The 16144-nt window shown below is 46.3% G+C and overlaps 1 protein-coding gene across 3 annotated transcripts in view; it reads left to right on the top strand.

The window, feature by feature from the left end:
* The window catches only part of LOXHD1 (lipoxygenase homology PLAT domains 1), a 202333-nt gene that overhangs the window by 108600 nt on the left and 77589 nt on the right, over positions 1-16144 (top strand). For 2 of the 3 annotated variants that reach the window (XM_047769423.1, XM_047769422.1), the window contains exons 18-21: positions 3521-3681; positions 6059-6530; positions 6979-7133; positions 9629-9762. In XM_047769423.1, coding sequence (XP_047625379.1) covers positions 3521-3681; positions 6059-6530; positions 6979-7133; positions 9629-9762 — 922 coding nt within the window. Of the gene's footprint in view, positions 1-3520; positions 3682-6058; positions 6531-6978; positions 7134-9625; positions 9763-16144 lie in introns of those variants that run through there. The other variant, XM_047769424.1, reaches the window with a different exon arrangement.

Genomic DNA, 16144 nt, shown 5'->3' with positions numbered 1-16144 from the left:
ACCTGCATCCTCATGGATATTGGTAAGGTTCATAATCCACTGAGCCACAACAGTAACTCCCTGGATTTGTACATTACTATAACCATGTGAATGATATTCACTGCTGAGACACCTACTTATGAGGGTTATATTTCATTTTTATACACCTTTTTGTTTCTTTCTGGAGTTAATAGCCTCATGTATTCATTAGTATAGTTTTCTATATACCCATCTATATTTCTATATACCCATCTGTATACCCACTTATATGAATTAATTCGCTAGGGCTACTATAACAAAATATCACAGACTACATAACTGAAGCAATGAAAGTTTTTCTCCCAGTTCTGGAGGCTGGAAGTCCAAGATGGAAGTGTGAGCAGGTTGTGTTTCTTCTATGCTCTCAGCCTGCAGGTGGCGCCTTCTCACCATCTCTCACAAGGTCTTTCCTGTGTGCATGAGCACTGCTGTGTCCCAAACTCTTCTTATGAGGACAGCAGTCGCACTGGATTGGGACTTACATTACTGGCCTCATTTTAATTCAGTCATCTCTATAAAGGCCCTGTCTCCAAATACAGTCACTTTCTGAGATACTAGGTATTAGGGCTTCAACATATGTATTCAGGAGTGGGTGGTGTTGGGGACACAATTATTCCATAACATATCTTATCTCCATCTCTCCAACAGAACTAGAATTCTTTTCATATGTTCAAACCAAACAGGAATTCTGTTGGCTTCCTCTCTACCTCCTTCTCCCCTACTTCCTCTCTCAAGGGAAACTCTGTCCTGCTCTCTAGGCTGCCATGAAGCTGTCCTTTATCCTTTCCTTTCCTTTCCTTTCCTTTCCTTTCCTTTCCTTTCCTTTCCTTTCCTTTCCTTTCCTTTCCTTTCCTTTCCTTTCCTTTCCTTTCCTTTCTGTCTTTCTTTTCTCTTTTTAGGGCTGCACCCATGGCATATGGAATTTCCCATGCTAGGGGTCAAATCAGAGCCACAGACACAGCAATGAGGGATCCAAGACCCATCTCCAACCTACACAACAGCTCATGGCAATGCCAGATCCCCAACCCACTGAGTCATGCCAGGGATTGAACCCGCATCCTCATGGATCCTAGTTGGGTTTGTTACCTCTGAGCCAATACAGGAACTCCCAAAGGTTTTTTTTTACCATCTTTTTGGAAATTCTATTCTTCCTTCTTCTGGGTTGGATCTCCTGGTTTCTGGATTTCCTGTCTTCTTCTTTGGTTTATTCCCTTATTTGGATTAAACACATCCTTTACTAGTAGCTTCCTGAGAAAAGGTGCCTTGAAGAAGAATGTTGAGACCTTGAATGTCTGCAAATGCCTTATTCTCATCATTGATAAATAATTTGGTTTGTTCTGGAAATCAGAGATAGATCTCATTTTCTCTTAGAGTTTAGAAGGAATTATTATTCTGCCATTTTTTAGCTCCAACTTTTGCAGTTGAGAAGTCTGATGTTATTCTGCAGTAGGATCCTATTGTTAGCCTTGGAATTCTGAAATTTCATGATTTCATTACTGCCTTTTATGATTTTAGTTTCATCCAAACTTTTGGGAACTCACAGGCTCCCCCTTCAATCTAGAAGCATTTTTTTTTTTAGTTCTGGGACCTTTTGGGTATTATTTCTTTCACAATTTCCAAGTGTATATTTGCATTTTTTTTTCTTTAGAATTAAACTTTTTTTCCCCCTGTCTTTTTAGGGCTGCACCCATGGCATATAGAGGTTCCCAGGCTAGGGGTCGAATCAGAGCTGCAGCTGCCAGCCAATGCCACAGCCGCAGCAACGCCAGACCCCATTCACCAGATCCAACCTCTGTCTGTGACCTACACCACAGCTCACAGCAATACCAGATCCTTAACCCACTGAATGAGGCCAGGGATCAAACCTGCATCCTCATGGATCCTAGTTGGGTTTGTTAACCACTGAGCCATGATGGAAACTCCCAGAATTAAACTTTTAGTGAGATGTCAGACTTCCTCTGACTTTCTTATCTTTCTCTCAGTTGTCATTTTGTCCTTAGGAAATTTCCTTTTTGTTCTTCAGAGCTGTTCTTGATTTCACCATCGCTTTGAGATTTTTTATTTCAGAGACCACATGTTCATTTCCAATAACTGCCTCTTGTTCCCTGAATGCTCATTTTTTGTAAGCATTAATTTTTAAAAATTTTATGCTATTTTTAAATGTTAATATCCAATTGCAGTTATTACAAAATATTGGCCATATTCCCTATGTTGTATAGCACATCTTCGAGCTCATTTTTATCTATCCTAACTTTGTATAATCCTGTCTGTCTACTATTCCGAGAACCAAGAGAGGGTACAGAGTTTGGGGGTCTCTCCACTCAGAATGCCAGTTTTCACTGAGTCCCCTGTTGTCCACCCTCACTCCAAGCTGAGTTGAATATCTCTAGTTCAACCTTAGGTTCTCAGCCAGTCCTCTTGTTTTCAGCCCACCCCACACCCAATTTCTCACATTGCTGTGGTAATGGGTGATCCATCATATTTTTGAAAGCAGCCTTAACCTGAAAAAAGTTATGATTTTGTCTTATAGCATTGCCAAGAGGGCAAGTCTTGTAATAGTCATTTTGGAAAAGGATGGTCCTGGGATTCCGGGAGACATTTTGCTCACCAATGGGAAGGGCCCTCTAGTGGTGAATACCTATAGCACCTTTCCACCCTCTAACAGTCTGATAAAGTACGACTTCAAAATACAGACCGTTCTCTCTATGTAGCTGTATTGACTGATATCATCTGAAAGGTGCATATATTTAAATGAAAATTATAACTTCACCTCCTTGATCTTTACTGAAAATAAGGAAAAGAGACTAACACACGGCCTTTTGATTCTTTCTGCTGAGTGGTAGCTGCCCAGGGTAGGCAGGCACACAGCAGAGAGTGTCAGCTAGTATATTGACTACTTCTCATTCTTTTTTTTTTAAGGGCCGCACCCACAGCATGTGGAAGTTCCCAGGCTAGGGATCAAATCGGAGCTATAGATGCTGGTCTACGCCACAGCCACAGCAATGCAGGATCTGAGCCATGTCTTCGACCTATACCACAGCTCACACCAATACCAGATCCTTAACCCACTGAGCGAGGCCAGGGATTGAACCCTCAACCTCACGGTTCCTAGTCGGGTTTGTTAACCAATGAGCCACGAAGGGAACTCCTACTCCTCATTCTTGGTTCCAGAGGTCACATGTGGCATGTGGATAACTGAGCTTTGGAGGCAGATTGCTTGGGTTTGCCTTTTCTTTTATTTCCACTGACTACTCAATTCCTCTAAGCCTCAGTCTGTCAATCTGCAAAATGGAAATAATGGGGCTTATTGTATTGATGGGAGGATTGGATGAGCTAATGCGTTAGAAGCACCAGATAGGCTTGGCAAATGTCTGCTTTGTAACAATCATTACTATTGTTATTATTGCTATTGTAGTATAATAGCATTATTATGTAGTTATAGTAGTATTATTACTATTTTTATTATTGAAATGTCCTGTTTCTCCACCATGTGCCCACCCAGTGATCCACTACGAAGTTGAGGTTTGGACGGGGGATGTGGGCGGTGCAGGCACCACTGCCCGAGTCTACATGCAGATCTACGGCGAGGAAGGCAAGACAGAAGTGCTCTTCCTCTCCAGCCGCTCAAAAGTGTTTGATCGGGCCTCCAAGGACATATTCCAGGTGTGTAGGGTAGGGCAGCAGGGTGCCAACAGAGGACCCAGCAGACGGCTAAAAACAGAGGGATTGGGTCTCGGCTCTTGCTTCTTAATAGAATCACCTGGGGAGCTTTAAAAAAAAAAAAAGCTGCCTGGTATACAGCTGATTTACCTAAATCAGAACCTCCATGGTAGGATATGTTCTCCAGGTATGTGTCTAAAAGCTCTACCAGTGATGCTAATGTGTGCTGCCAATTCTGAGAACCACTGGAGTGGTTGATTCTAATTGAGTGAAATATGGCATCAGGCCCTTGGTTATTACATTCATTCCCAGAATGCCTTGACCTCTGATTTAACAGCTCACCCATCCTGAGGGCAGGGCCATACCTCCCAGGGAAGGATACCGGGGGCTTCTGGTTATGGCAGGAGTGCTCCAGGGCTCATTATTTCCCTTTGAAGAGAGGAGAAAAAGAAATGAGAATGTGAGCATGTTGTTGGCAGCAGAGGAGGAGGAGGATGCAAGGGTGGTGCCCCTAGAAGAACATACGGATGTTTAATATGGGACAGGTAGGTGGGTGTGTGTGTGTGTGTGTGTGTGTGCGCATGTGCACAAACTCATGAGTGCAGGAAACATGTTCATGCTGGGTGCTCTGTGTCTATGTGCCACAAGCAGCTTGGCCCTCAGCAAAGAGTCCTAACCCAGTGCCCATCAGAGAGGGTCCTAGCTGAGCCAGGCCAAGGTGGAAGGTATATGGAATGTTAGCCCCCTCACTACACTGCTGAGGAGGCAAATGACCAAGCAGTCACCTCTCTGAGCCTCATCTCTTTGTCAGCTCAAACTTTGCTTTATAGTACCTGCCTGGCCTGCTTTATAGCCCCTGGGAGGATCAAAACAGTCAATGTCCAGGAAAATACGTGGGAAAATGTGAGCAGTCATGGAGATGTAGAAGCAGAGCCTTGTCTGGATGTGAATGGACTGCGTGGCTGGACATGGTGGTGGATGTATTCACGGCTGGGCAGACAGATGTGAGAGAGGGGATGGCAAATGTGCATGACTGCAAGGATGCTGTGACCTGGAAAACATTGCAGAGGGGACTGAATGTGCTCAAGCAGGAACATATCCAGAGCTGCTACACAGTGAGAATATATTTCTCTTCTCGGTGGTCCTAGGCTCCATTTTGGCTGATAAATTTTCTCACAATGGTGGTTTGGCTGAATTGTGGCTTCATGAACAGAAAGTCAGAAGATCCGAGTTCTCATCTAGGCCTGAGCTCCTGTGAGGGGGCCCTGCGCAACGCATGGGACAGCCCTGGGCCCCAGTTTCCCCAGCACACAAGTGGGAGAAGTGGTGGGACTCGGCTTGGAGGAGTGTCAAACACCCAGACCAGGGCCCATCAGCATAGGGAGCCCTAAGAGTGGCCTGGCTGACAAGGACTCCATGTGAGCCATCCCCTGAGCTCCATGGGACCCAGACCTCCCCGTGTGAGGCTCAGAACAGAATGGCAAATGGAAGGCCAAGAGCTTGATCCTCCAAAGAAAAGCTAAGTCTACCAACACCATCTTTGAGCCAGCTGAGTGCTAGGCGTGGTAGGGGAGAGAAGCAAGAACAAATGCCCCCTGCCTCGGAACTCCCACCTGAGTGGGCATACACCAGTGCATGTGGCCAAAGAAGGCATCCCCAAAAAAAAAAAAACCAAAATAAAACAACAAAAAAAGAGGGCATCCAGGCCTCGCCCAGACCAAGGCTAAGCTTTGAGTCCCCTCTGGGCTTCCAGGGAGGGGGTAGGCCAGGTGTAGGGGAGGGGCTGGGCCTTAAGGGAGACTTTTGCTTTTGAAAAATAACATATATTTTTTGCTTTGATTAATGCTGGAACAGAAATTTGGAAAGAGAACACAGAAAAGCACAAACTGGGGAAAAAAATAATAAAGCTCAGAAACTGGAATGAAAAGGTTTAAGTTAAGAGACAGAGGAGGGAAGAAAGGCATTCTGGGTGAGGAAACAAAGATATGGAAATAAGAAAAAGAGGGATGAGTGTGACATGCATGGCCCTCAGCAAAGAGTCCTAACCCAGTGCCCATCAGAGAGGGTCCTAGCTGAGCCAGGCCAAGGTGGAAGGTATATGGAATGTGTGTGTGTGTGTGTGTGTGTGTGTGTGTGTGTGTGTGTGTGTGTGTGTAAAAAGGCTGGGGGGCTGGCGATTAGGGAGAGGGAGACCATCTCTACCATCTATAGGGACTTTAGAAGGAAATCAGTTTGGTTGGAGGGTGGGGCCGGCAGGGAAACTAGGCTGGACTGGCTTTGGGCTGAGGCCCCAGCCAGGGCCTGGCTCCGTGGGGGGACGGGGGCGGGGGAGGACGCCGCCCCCACCTGCCTCCCAGCCACTGCCCCGCGCTTTGCGCAGCTGGAGGCAGCAGATGTGGGCCCGGTCTTCAAGATCCGGCTGGGCCATACCGGCGAGGGCTTTGGGCCCAGCTGGTTTGTGGACACCGTGTGGCTGCGGCACATGGCAGTGCGGGAGGCAGACCTGACGCCCGAGGAGGAGGCGCGGAAGAAGAAGGAGAAGGACAAGCTGCGGCAGCTGCTCAGGAAGGAGCGTCTGAAGGCCAAGCTGCAGAGGAAGAAGAGAAAGAAGAAGAAGGGCAGCGACGAGGAGGACGAGAGGGATGAGGATGAGGAGTCCTCATCGGAAGAGTCCTCGTCGGAGGAGGAGGAGGAGGAGGAAACTGAGGAGGAGGAGGAGGAGGAGTTTGGGCTGCGGATGCAGGAGATGATCGAGGAGTACAAATTCGAAGCCCACCGCTGGCTGGCCCGGGGCAAGGAGGACAATGAACTTGTGGTGGAGCTGGTGCCTGCTGGCCGAGAGGGTCCGGAGCGTAAGCTGAGGAGGGGTCCCACAGTTCTTTGAGGGGTCCGGGGTGGGGGTAGGGGTATGGGGGGCTGCTCTTGTTTCATATGGGGGTCCCATGGCTCTCCTGCCCTGGGTCTGAAATGCCACCATGGACAGTTTTCTGCTGGGGTTGGCATCGCCCCTGTCCTGAGGCTCTCAGAAGAAGCTCTGATGTATGACTCACTGTAACTCAACATGGGGAACATCAGTAGGAGAGTTGCTGAGGGTGAGTTTTGACTCTCAGCCTCTTGGGCTTCATGGGAAGGAAAGTCTTGGGTAGGGAGGAGGGGCAACCTCCTTTCTGGGTGAGATTAGATGTAGATGTGCCTAGCGGCCCTTCCTGCTCCCACAATCTGTCTGGATCCAAGGGGCCAAGTCTCTGGTCCTTGCCAAGGCGCAGGTGTCCTCAACACCACATCTTTCTGTGTCCTCAGCCAACATCTACGAGGTTCAGGTGATCACAGGCAATGTGCCCAAGGCTGGCACTGATGCCAATGTCTTCCTGACCATCTATGGTGAAGAATACGGGGACACGGGCGAGCGGCCCCTGAAGAAGTCAGACAAGTCCAACAAGTTTGAACAGGGGCAGGTAGGGTGTGGGCTCTCTGATCCCTGGGAGGTGGGTGGGACCCAATGGAGGGAGCTCTCCAGGGATTCCTGAGGTAGCTCCACCCACTACAGCACCTGCTATGTCCAGCAGTGTGTTCAATCTGACCAGATAGAATGAAAGTGCCCCTTGGTAGGCACCAGTACTTTGTGGTGGGGCAGAGGTGGGGGTCCTGTGTAGGGGTCCTTCTGCAGGTAGCAGATTCTCAGAGGTAGCAGAGCAGAGGTTCAAAGGAGAAGTGCTGACTTGAAGATGATGCTTTGAGGGAAACTTGGTCAGAAGGTAGGATGTTACCCGGGCCTTGGCAGATGAGTATGATGTAGATGCCCAAAGATGACAGTGAGAGGTGCTCTTTAAAGATGGGACTGCATCACAAAGGTGCAATAGTGGAAGTGTGGGAGGTCAGTCGGAGGGCAATGTATCATCCCTATGATGTGGTTAATGCCAGGCCATGGTGGGTGTTGCCTCTGGTAGCTTGATGGGAACCAGTTTAAGGGGGTGGGGCATGAGAACTTTGAAGGACAGACTGAGAAGCCTGATCTGCATCCTGAGGTAGAAAAGCCATGAAGGCTTTTGAGCAGTGAGGGAAATGCTCTCTCCTCCACATATAGTAGGAAACGCATGGAAAAATAGTTCTGTTATGCTTGTCCTTTGAGATTTTACAGTGCCCTCTGGCTAAAAGACTGTCTCCCATCCAACCTTTCCCATTCCTGCCCCCATCCCAAGGCCAGGTTCCCTCATTAATACAAAGGAAGAGTAGAAATAAGCCTAATCCATTAAAAATACTTCTGGGTTCATTGCTTGATTTATTTCAGATGTCCTTTGCTTTTTCCTTTGACAATCCCTTCCCATGACTTGAGGATCAAGGTTTATTTCTGTGTTTCAGTACCTTCCTTTAAGAATTATAGCCACTATGATGGCTGGAATTGGAAGGAAATTGCTATAGAGGATGTAACTAGTACAGAAGACATCTGAATATAGACTGTATGTTAGATAATATTGTGTTAGTGTTAAGTTTCCTGAATTTGGTAATTGTGCTGTGATTATATGAGAATGTCCTTGTCCTTAGAAAATCTATGCTGAAGAATTTAGGAGTGAAGGATCATGGTATCTGCCATATACTTTGTTTTTTGTTTTTTTCTTTTGGTTTTTTTTTTTTTTTGGTTTTTAGGGCTGCATCTGTGGCATGCCATATACTTTCAAATGATTCAGAAAAAAACAGAGAAAGGATAAGAGAAAGAGAAAGCAAATGTTGTAAAATCTAAGTGAAAATTATACAAAATTTCATTGTACTAGTCCTGCACATTTTCTGTAAGTTTGAAATGCTTTTTAATATACATAGTTTAAAAAGTTATAACCAGTGGAGTTCCCATTGTGGGGCAGCAAAAACGAATCTGACTAGGAACCATGAGGTTGCGTGTTCGATCCCTGGCCTCGCTTGGTGGGTTAAGGATCTGGTGTTGCTGTGAGCTGTGGTGTAGGTCACAGACGTGGCTCTGATCTGGTGTTGCTGTGGCTGTGGCTGTGGCTGTGGTGTAGGCTGGCAGCTACAGCTCCAATTACACCCCTAGCCTGGGAACCTCTATGCTGTGGTGAAGCCCTAAAAAGACAAAAGACAAAAAAAAAAAGTTATGGCCAAGAAGATCCCATTCACTTATTGGCTCCTGGTGTCATCTACTTCCTCCAGTGCACATGTGTACACTTGTACCATACACATCCTGTTTTCCCACCGAAATGGTGAGCAATCTAAGTCTTACACTTGGAATTCTGTCAATCACTTTGGATTCGTACTTTGGCTCATAGTAGTTAATCAAAATTTGTGGTTGAAGGAGTTTATGCACCTGTGTGCACATACAGCACATGGTCTCAGTGCACACCCAAGCCACAGGGCCTATACACAAACACACACACACACCACAACATGAATGTGGGCATCCAGCCAAGCTATTTTCTCTACCCTTCTCTCATAGTCACCGTCATCCTCTTACTCTTTGATTCACCTTCTGGAACACAGTCAAAGTGAGAAGACCCCATGGGCAGGGGGAAGGTGAAATGATAGTAATGCAATAAGTGAAGGAAACTAAGAGGTGCAAACTTCCAGCTATAAAATCAGCCACAGGGATGTAGTGTACATATAGGGAATATAGTCAAGAATGTTGTAACAACTTGTAGGGTGACAAATGGTAACTGGTCCTATGTGGTGATCATTTCATAATGTATAAAACTATTGAACCACTATGTTGTACATCTGAAGCTAATATAATACTTATATTAATGATAATTCAATAAACAAGAACAGAAACAAAAACCAGTAGTGCAGACATGCACAAGACAACTGGCTATATTTTCTGTGCCCCCTTCCCTTTGATGTTTTGAGTCTTATAGCCAGCCTCAGGCTGGGAGGGTCTGGGAGGGTGAAGCTGATGGCAAGGTGGGGAGGGCTAGCCTCCTGTGAGTGCTACTCTGACCCTTCCCAGACGGACACCTTCACTGTCTATGCCATTGACCTGGGGGCCCTGACCAAGATTCGGATTCGCCATGACAACTCAGGCAACAGACCAGGCTGGTTCCTGGACAGGATAGACATCACGGACATGAACAATGAGATCACGTGAGTGGGACTGGAGGAGAGGAAGGGAAGGACATGGCTGCTATTAAGATAGTCATGGAAGGAAGGGAGGGGTGGGGGGATGGCTGTGAAGTTCCAGGGTGGGAATGGGGTGGTTAGAACGAGGGTGTTCCCAGAGAGCTGGCTGGGTGGGCATTGCCTCCCCCCTTTCCCTCTCCTTGGGCACCCCCCAGTTGCTGGCCCTGTCAGATGACTATCTGGTAGCACAGCCAATCCGGTTCTCAATGGCCATCATTTTAAAAGGTCTGGTTTTCTCTCTCTGCCATTGCCCAATCCACATGTCTAGACTTAGTACACATAAGTCTGTCCATGTATAAGGTGACTTCTAGAACATTGTTTTAATGTACTAGACCAGGGATAAGCAAACATATTCTGTAAAGGCCAGATAGCATATATTTTAGGCTTTTAGGGCCATTTGGTCTCTGTTACAACTGCTTGACTTTGTCTTTGCTGCAGAAAAGCAGCCACAGATGATACTAAATAAATGAATGTGGCCGTGTCCCACTAAAACTTTCTTTATGGACACTGAAACATGAATTCCATGTAATTTTCACATGTCATAAAATATTACTGTTCTTTATTTTTTATTTTATCTTTTTATTATAGTTGATTTACAATGTTGTGCCAATTTCTGCTATACAGCAAAGTGACCTAGTCTCTCTCTCTCTCTCTCACACACACACACCCTTTCTTATAAATATATTATTGTTTTTAGACTTTTTTCAACCTGTTAAAGATGTAAAATTTATGTTTAGTTTGTGATATGTACATAAGCAGGTAGTGGGTAAGATTTGGCCCACAGGCCACAGTTTGCTGCCTTCTGCTCCAGATTCACAGCTACCCTAGGAGCTAGGGTGGGAGCAGGGTATTGTCCTCCTGGCAGAGGACCCCAGGGAGATGAAGCCACTGTCTCAGCATCAGTTTGTGCTGGAGCCAGATCTCCAGACCCTCAGTGATGAATCTGTGTATTTCCACCATTTAGGCCACATCACCTTCTGGGCAAGAGGGGCCAAGGGGCAATAGATGCAGAAGAAGGGAAGAGGGAGGCAGAGGGAAGAATAGGCATATCTTGAGTGGGTTATAGAGCTGCTGAAGGCCTGGAATATAGGGGGCATGTAATAAATATTTGTTGAATTAAACAGCATCTTGGCCTATAGCCTGGTGTCTCTTGGAACATGGCCTCTTCTTGGGCTCCCCTCTGGGCAGAGCAGGGGCTGATGGGATTTACCCCATCTCCCTTCTCCACCCTGTCCCACGAGATTACTCCAGATAGGGTCACTGAGACACTGCTCATACATGACCTGATGTCATGGATTTCCATGCATCTTTGTGAGCTTTCATTTTCTCTTCTGATAAATGGGCTTAAAGATGCCAGTCCAACTTATTTCTCAAGATGTTTTCAGTTGGAGTTCCTGTTGTGGCTCAGTGGTTAATGAATCCAACTAGGAACCATGAGGTTGAGGGTTTGATCCCTGACCTTGCTCAGTGGATTAAGAATCCGGCGTTGCCGTGAACTGTGGTGTAGGTTTCAGACGCGGCTTGGATCCCGAGTTGCTATGGCTCTGGCGAAGGCAGGCGGCTACAGCTCCAACTCGACCCCTAGCCTGGGAACCTCTGTATGCCGCAGAAGCGGCCCAAGAAATGGCAAAAAGAACAAAAAAAATAAGTAAAAGAAAGAAAGAAAAAAAAAGATGTTTTCAATATCTACAGTTCCTGTTGTGGCTCAGTGGGTTAAGAACCCAATGTAGTGTCTGTGAGGATGCAGGTTTGATCCCTGGCCTTGCTCAGTGGGTTAAAGATCTGGTGTGGCTTGGATCTGGTGTTACCATAGGCTAAGACATATGCCGATTTGAATCCTAGCCTGGGAACCTCCATATGCTGCAGGTATAGCTGTAAAAAAAAAAAAAAAAAATTGTTCTAAGTATCTAAAGCATTTAAACTTGAAAAGGATAAAGTGTTGCAAAAAATCTAATGAAAGGGAAAAACTGAACATCCCTGGCTTCCCCTTGCAACTTAGGGTTAGTGAACTCTTTTTGGTTGCTTTGGCATTTCTGGGCTAGCCCAACAATTTAAAATTATTGCAGCTTTATTGTCTATTTTAATATCTGTCAGTACTTGTCCTCTCTCATTATTCTTTAAAATTAGCTCTTCTTACCTTTTCAAATTAAGACATTAAATGATTAAAAAAAAAAAATGTTCCTAGGAGTTCCCGTCGTGGTGCAGCAGAAATGAATCCGACTAGGAACCATGAGGTGGTGGGTTTGATCCCTGGCCTTGCTCAGTGGGTTAAGGATCCAGTGTTGCCATGAGCTGTGGTGTAGGTTGCAGACATGCTAGGATCCCGCATTGCTGTGGCTGTGGTGGAGGCCAGCGGCTACAGCTCTGATTTGACCCCTAGCCTGGTAACCTCCGTAAGCCATGGGCATGGCCCTGAAAAGACAAAAATAGCCCCCCCCCCCAAATTTTTTTTTAAACATCCTATTGGAATCTTTATTTTTTATTTTTATTTTTATTTTTTTATTTACTTACTTATTTTTGCTTTTTAGAGCTGCACCTGCAGCATATGGAGGTTCCCAGGCTAGAGATCGAATTGGAGCTACAGCTGCTGGCCTACACTACAGCCAGAGCAACTCAGGATACTTAACGCCCACCACAGCCACAGCAACACCAGATCCAAGCCGCGTCTGTGACCTACACCACAGCTCATGGCAACACCAGATCCTTAACCCACTGAGCGAGGCCAGGGATCGAATGCGCCACCTCATGGATACTAGTCGGGTTCATAACCTGCTGAGCATGGGAACTCCTCTATTGGAATTTTTATTGCACACATTTCCATCTATCCAAGTGTTCCCAATGTGTCTCACTAGTGCCATTTTCTACACATAGTGTGCATATTCTTGTTACATTTATGCTCGTGTCATATTTTTGTGACTTTGTGAATGGACCTTTGTCATTACTCCTCATTCCTCCTTCCCTCCCCTTCTCTTTTTCCTTCCTTTCACTTCTTCTCGCTTGCTCCCTTCATCTCCTCCTCCTCCCTTACCATCCTTTCTCATTGGTGCTATATGATGGCTTTTCTTTACTTCCCTGCTATTGAAGCCGCAGTAAGGGCTCTGTGATGAGCCAACTCCAACCATTTGTACATGGAGAGTGACTCTGAGCAAAGCCTGCTCAGGGACATAGACATAAAATTATGGACATTCAGGAGTTCCCACTGTGGCTTATGGGTTAAGAACCTGACATAGTCTCTGTGAGGATGCCGGTTCAATCCCTGGCCTCGCTCAGCGGGCTGAGGATCCCACATTGCTGCAAGCTGTGGTGTAGGTCGAAGATGCAACTTTGATCCAGCATAGATATGGATGTGACATAGGCTGGCAGCTGTGGCACCAATTTATCCCCTAGCCTGGGAACTTCCTAATGCTGCAGGTGTGACCTTAAAAAAAAGAATGAAAGCAAAAATTGTGGACATTCAGAGGAAACAAAATCAAGGTATCTGCTCCCTTGAAGAGGCACAGTCTTCCCCAGCAGTGCCTGGGGCTTTCTGTGACCTTTACCAGTTCAGGAATAAGGCCTCTGCAGCCAAAGGGGTAACTGAACACTGACCTCATCCCTTGGTTGCCCTGGCTCCTGTCACCTGTGTTCATGTAAACTAGACACCCTTGATTCCTCTCTGCTTGTCACACCCCACCCCCAATCCATCACCACTTTTTTTTTTCTTTTGTCTTTCTGTCTTCTCTGGAGCTGCACCCACGACATGTGGAGGTTCCCAGGCTAGGTGTCTAATCGGAACCTTAGCCACCGGCCTACACCAGAGCCATAGCAACACCAGATCCAAGCTTCAGCCGCGAGGTGCACCACAGCCCATGGCAATGCTGGATCATCACTGAGCGAAGCCAGGGATTGAACCCGCAACCTCATCATTCCTAGTCAGACTTGTTAACCACTGAGCCACGACAGGAACTCCCCATCACCGCTTCTTTCTGAAAAGCTGTCACACCCCATCTCTCCATCTTTAGCAGCCCTCAGGTCAAAGCCTTGTGGCCAGTCCCTCTGTTTTACCCAGGTCCTCCTGATGTCTGCAGCCATCCGGCCCTCAGGCCATATTCCTGCTCTGCTCAAACACCCTGCAGAGGCTCCCGGTTCTGTCAGGGTAAGAGCCAGAGCACTTCTGGTGGCCTGTCCCTTGTCCCCTCCTTATCGCTCTGTCCTAGCCTCCCTCTTGCTCGCTCCTTGCTGTTCCTTGAGCCCAGCAGACATGATCCCACTCCAGGGCCTTTGCATATGCTATCCCCTGCCCCGGGACTCCTTCCTCCAATGACTCACTCTCATACTTTCTCTAGGTCGGTCCTTGCTTGGGTGCCACTTGCTCAGCAAAGCCCCACCCCCACCTCTGGACCTTTATTCTGCTTCTTTTGTTTATTTTTCTCCACACCACTTATCATCTAACCTACAGTAAACTGCTATCTTGAGTCATTGTTCCTCTCCTCACAGTAGAATATTAGGTCTCTGAATGCACAAAATGGGAAAGGCCATACGTTAAATACATTGTGTAGCATTTAATGTTGCAATCTGCTCATCCCAGTTTTCCTTTCCAGGGAAACTTTACTTTTAGTGGCCCTGAGATTTGTTCCAGTGCTCAGTTTAAACCTTCAGCTGACCCAAGCCCTGGCTCTTCTTTCCGTGGCCCTTGCTAAGCGGAGTGGTAGGCATACTTTGCCAGAACACATGTATGCCTCTCTTCTCCTTTGCCTCTGAAAAATCCCCCTACATCCACTTCCCCAGACCTGGCTGAGCAGGATTTATTCCTATGGAAGAATGGGGACCAGATCAGTAGACCTCCCTTGAGTGCTTGCTGGTGCCAGTGGGGATAATCAGCTCTCAGGCCTATCCTGGCTCTGGCTCAGGTTCTCCCTTCCAGGGAGTTGGCTCTAGAGGCTCGCTGTCCTGGAATAGGATGCTGCAGCCATGGGCGTGCAGATGGGCTTCAATGGTACAGATATCTCAGGATATGCAGGAGTGGTGAGCCAGGAAGCCAGGTGCTGACTCTGCGTGCATGCGCTTTTCTGCGTCTTCTGCTCCTGCCTCCCGCTTCCAGTCTTTCCGACTTTTGTCTCTCCCAGCATAAGTCTCCCCAGCTCTTTCTTTGTGTGTTTGCCTCCCTCTGTCCTGTCCTCCTCCAGCTTCCCACACTCTCATTGTCTTTGCCTCCACCCCAACCCCACTCCTTTATTTTTGTCTCTCTCCCTTAATTGTCCATTATTTATAACCAAAGCCTATTATTCATAAATTATTTGGTTGAATAAAAACTTAACTTTACCATTCATACATCTAAAAACACGAGAGGTGAAACAATACACATTTTTCACTTAACACTAATTTTATAGCAATTTCCTTTATGTCTCCGTAGGTGGAGCTCCTCCCACCCTTTACATCTATATCCCTTAATATGCAATTGCCTTTCTGCGCCCCATCCGTGGTGTCCTCTGGGGCCAGTCCTCTAACATACTGTCCTTGGGAGACAATAAGAACTGTAGGAAGAAGTGGGGCTCATACAGGGATGAGACCCTTGGTCTACACTGCTTCCACCTCTCCAGACTTTAACCAGTCCCTGAATGAGTTTTATACACCTGGACAGTGGTGGGGGGGCGGGTCACAGACAGGATGGAACAGCCTTAACTTAGAGATGGGCCGAGTTTCTGGATCCTCTGAGTTGTTCGGGAAGCTTAGGGGCCCAATGGGAATTGTGGCCAACCTCCAGAGATCCTAGGCATGAGCTGAAGGGAAAGAAAGGGAGTATAATAGTAATAATAATAATAAACCAATAGTATTAGCAAACTCTTAACAAAGAGTGTTCCAAGAGCCAGGCATTTTTTAAGCACTTAAAAATGTTTAACTCACATAATTCTCACAACCACCGATAAAATAGGTAATATTATCCTCATTTTACAGAAGCTTGCCAGATAAAATGCAGAATGGCCAGTTCAATTTGAATGTCATACTTACCTGTCTGGGGAGATACCATGATCACAAAGGTGAAGAAGATGTGGTATATTTATACAATGGAATATTATTCAGCCCTAAAAAAGAATGAAATAATGCTATTTGCAGCAACATGGATTGAGCTAGAGATTATCATACTGAGTGAAGTAAGTCAGACAGAGAAAGACAAATATCATATAATATCATATATATGTGGAATCTAATAAAATGATGCAAAAGAATGTATTCAGTTTGAATGTCAGAAAAGCAATGGTGATGTTTCAGTATAAGTATGCCCCAAGTATTGGATAGGACATACTTATACTAGAACATTATTCCTTGCTTACCTAAAATTCAAATTTAACTCTGGGTCCTGTGATTT

Source organism: Phacochoerus africanus, chromosome 2 (genome assembly GCF_016906955.1).
Source record: "Phacochoerus africanus isolate WHEZ1 chromosome 2, ROS_Pafr_v1, whole genome shotgun sequence".
In the NCBI taxonomy this organism is placed as follows: Eukaryota; Metazoa; Chordata; class Mammalia; order Artiodactyla; family Suidae; genus Phacochoerus; species Phacochoerus africanus.
This window is presented reverse-complemented; position numbering and strand designations above follow the sequence as displayed.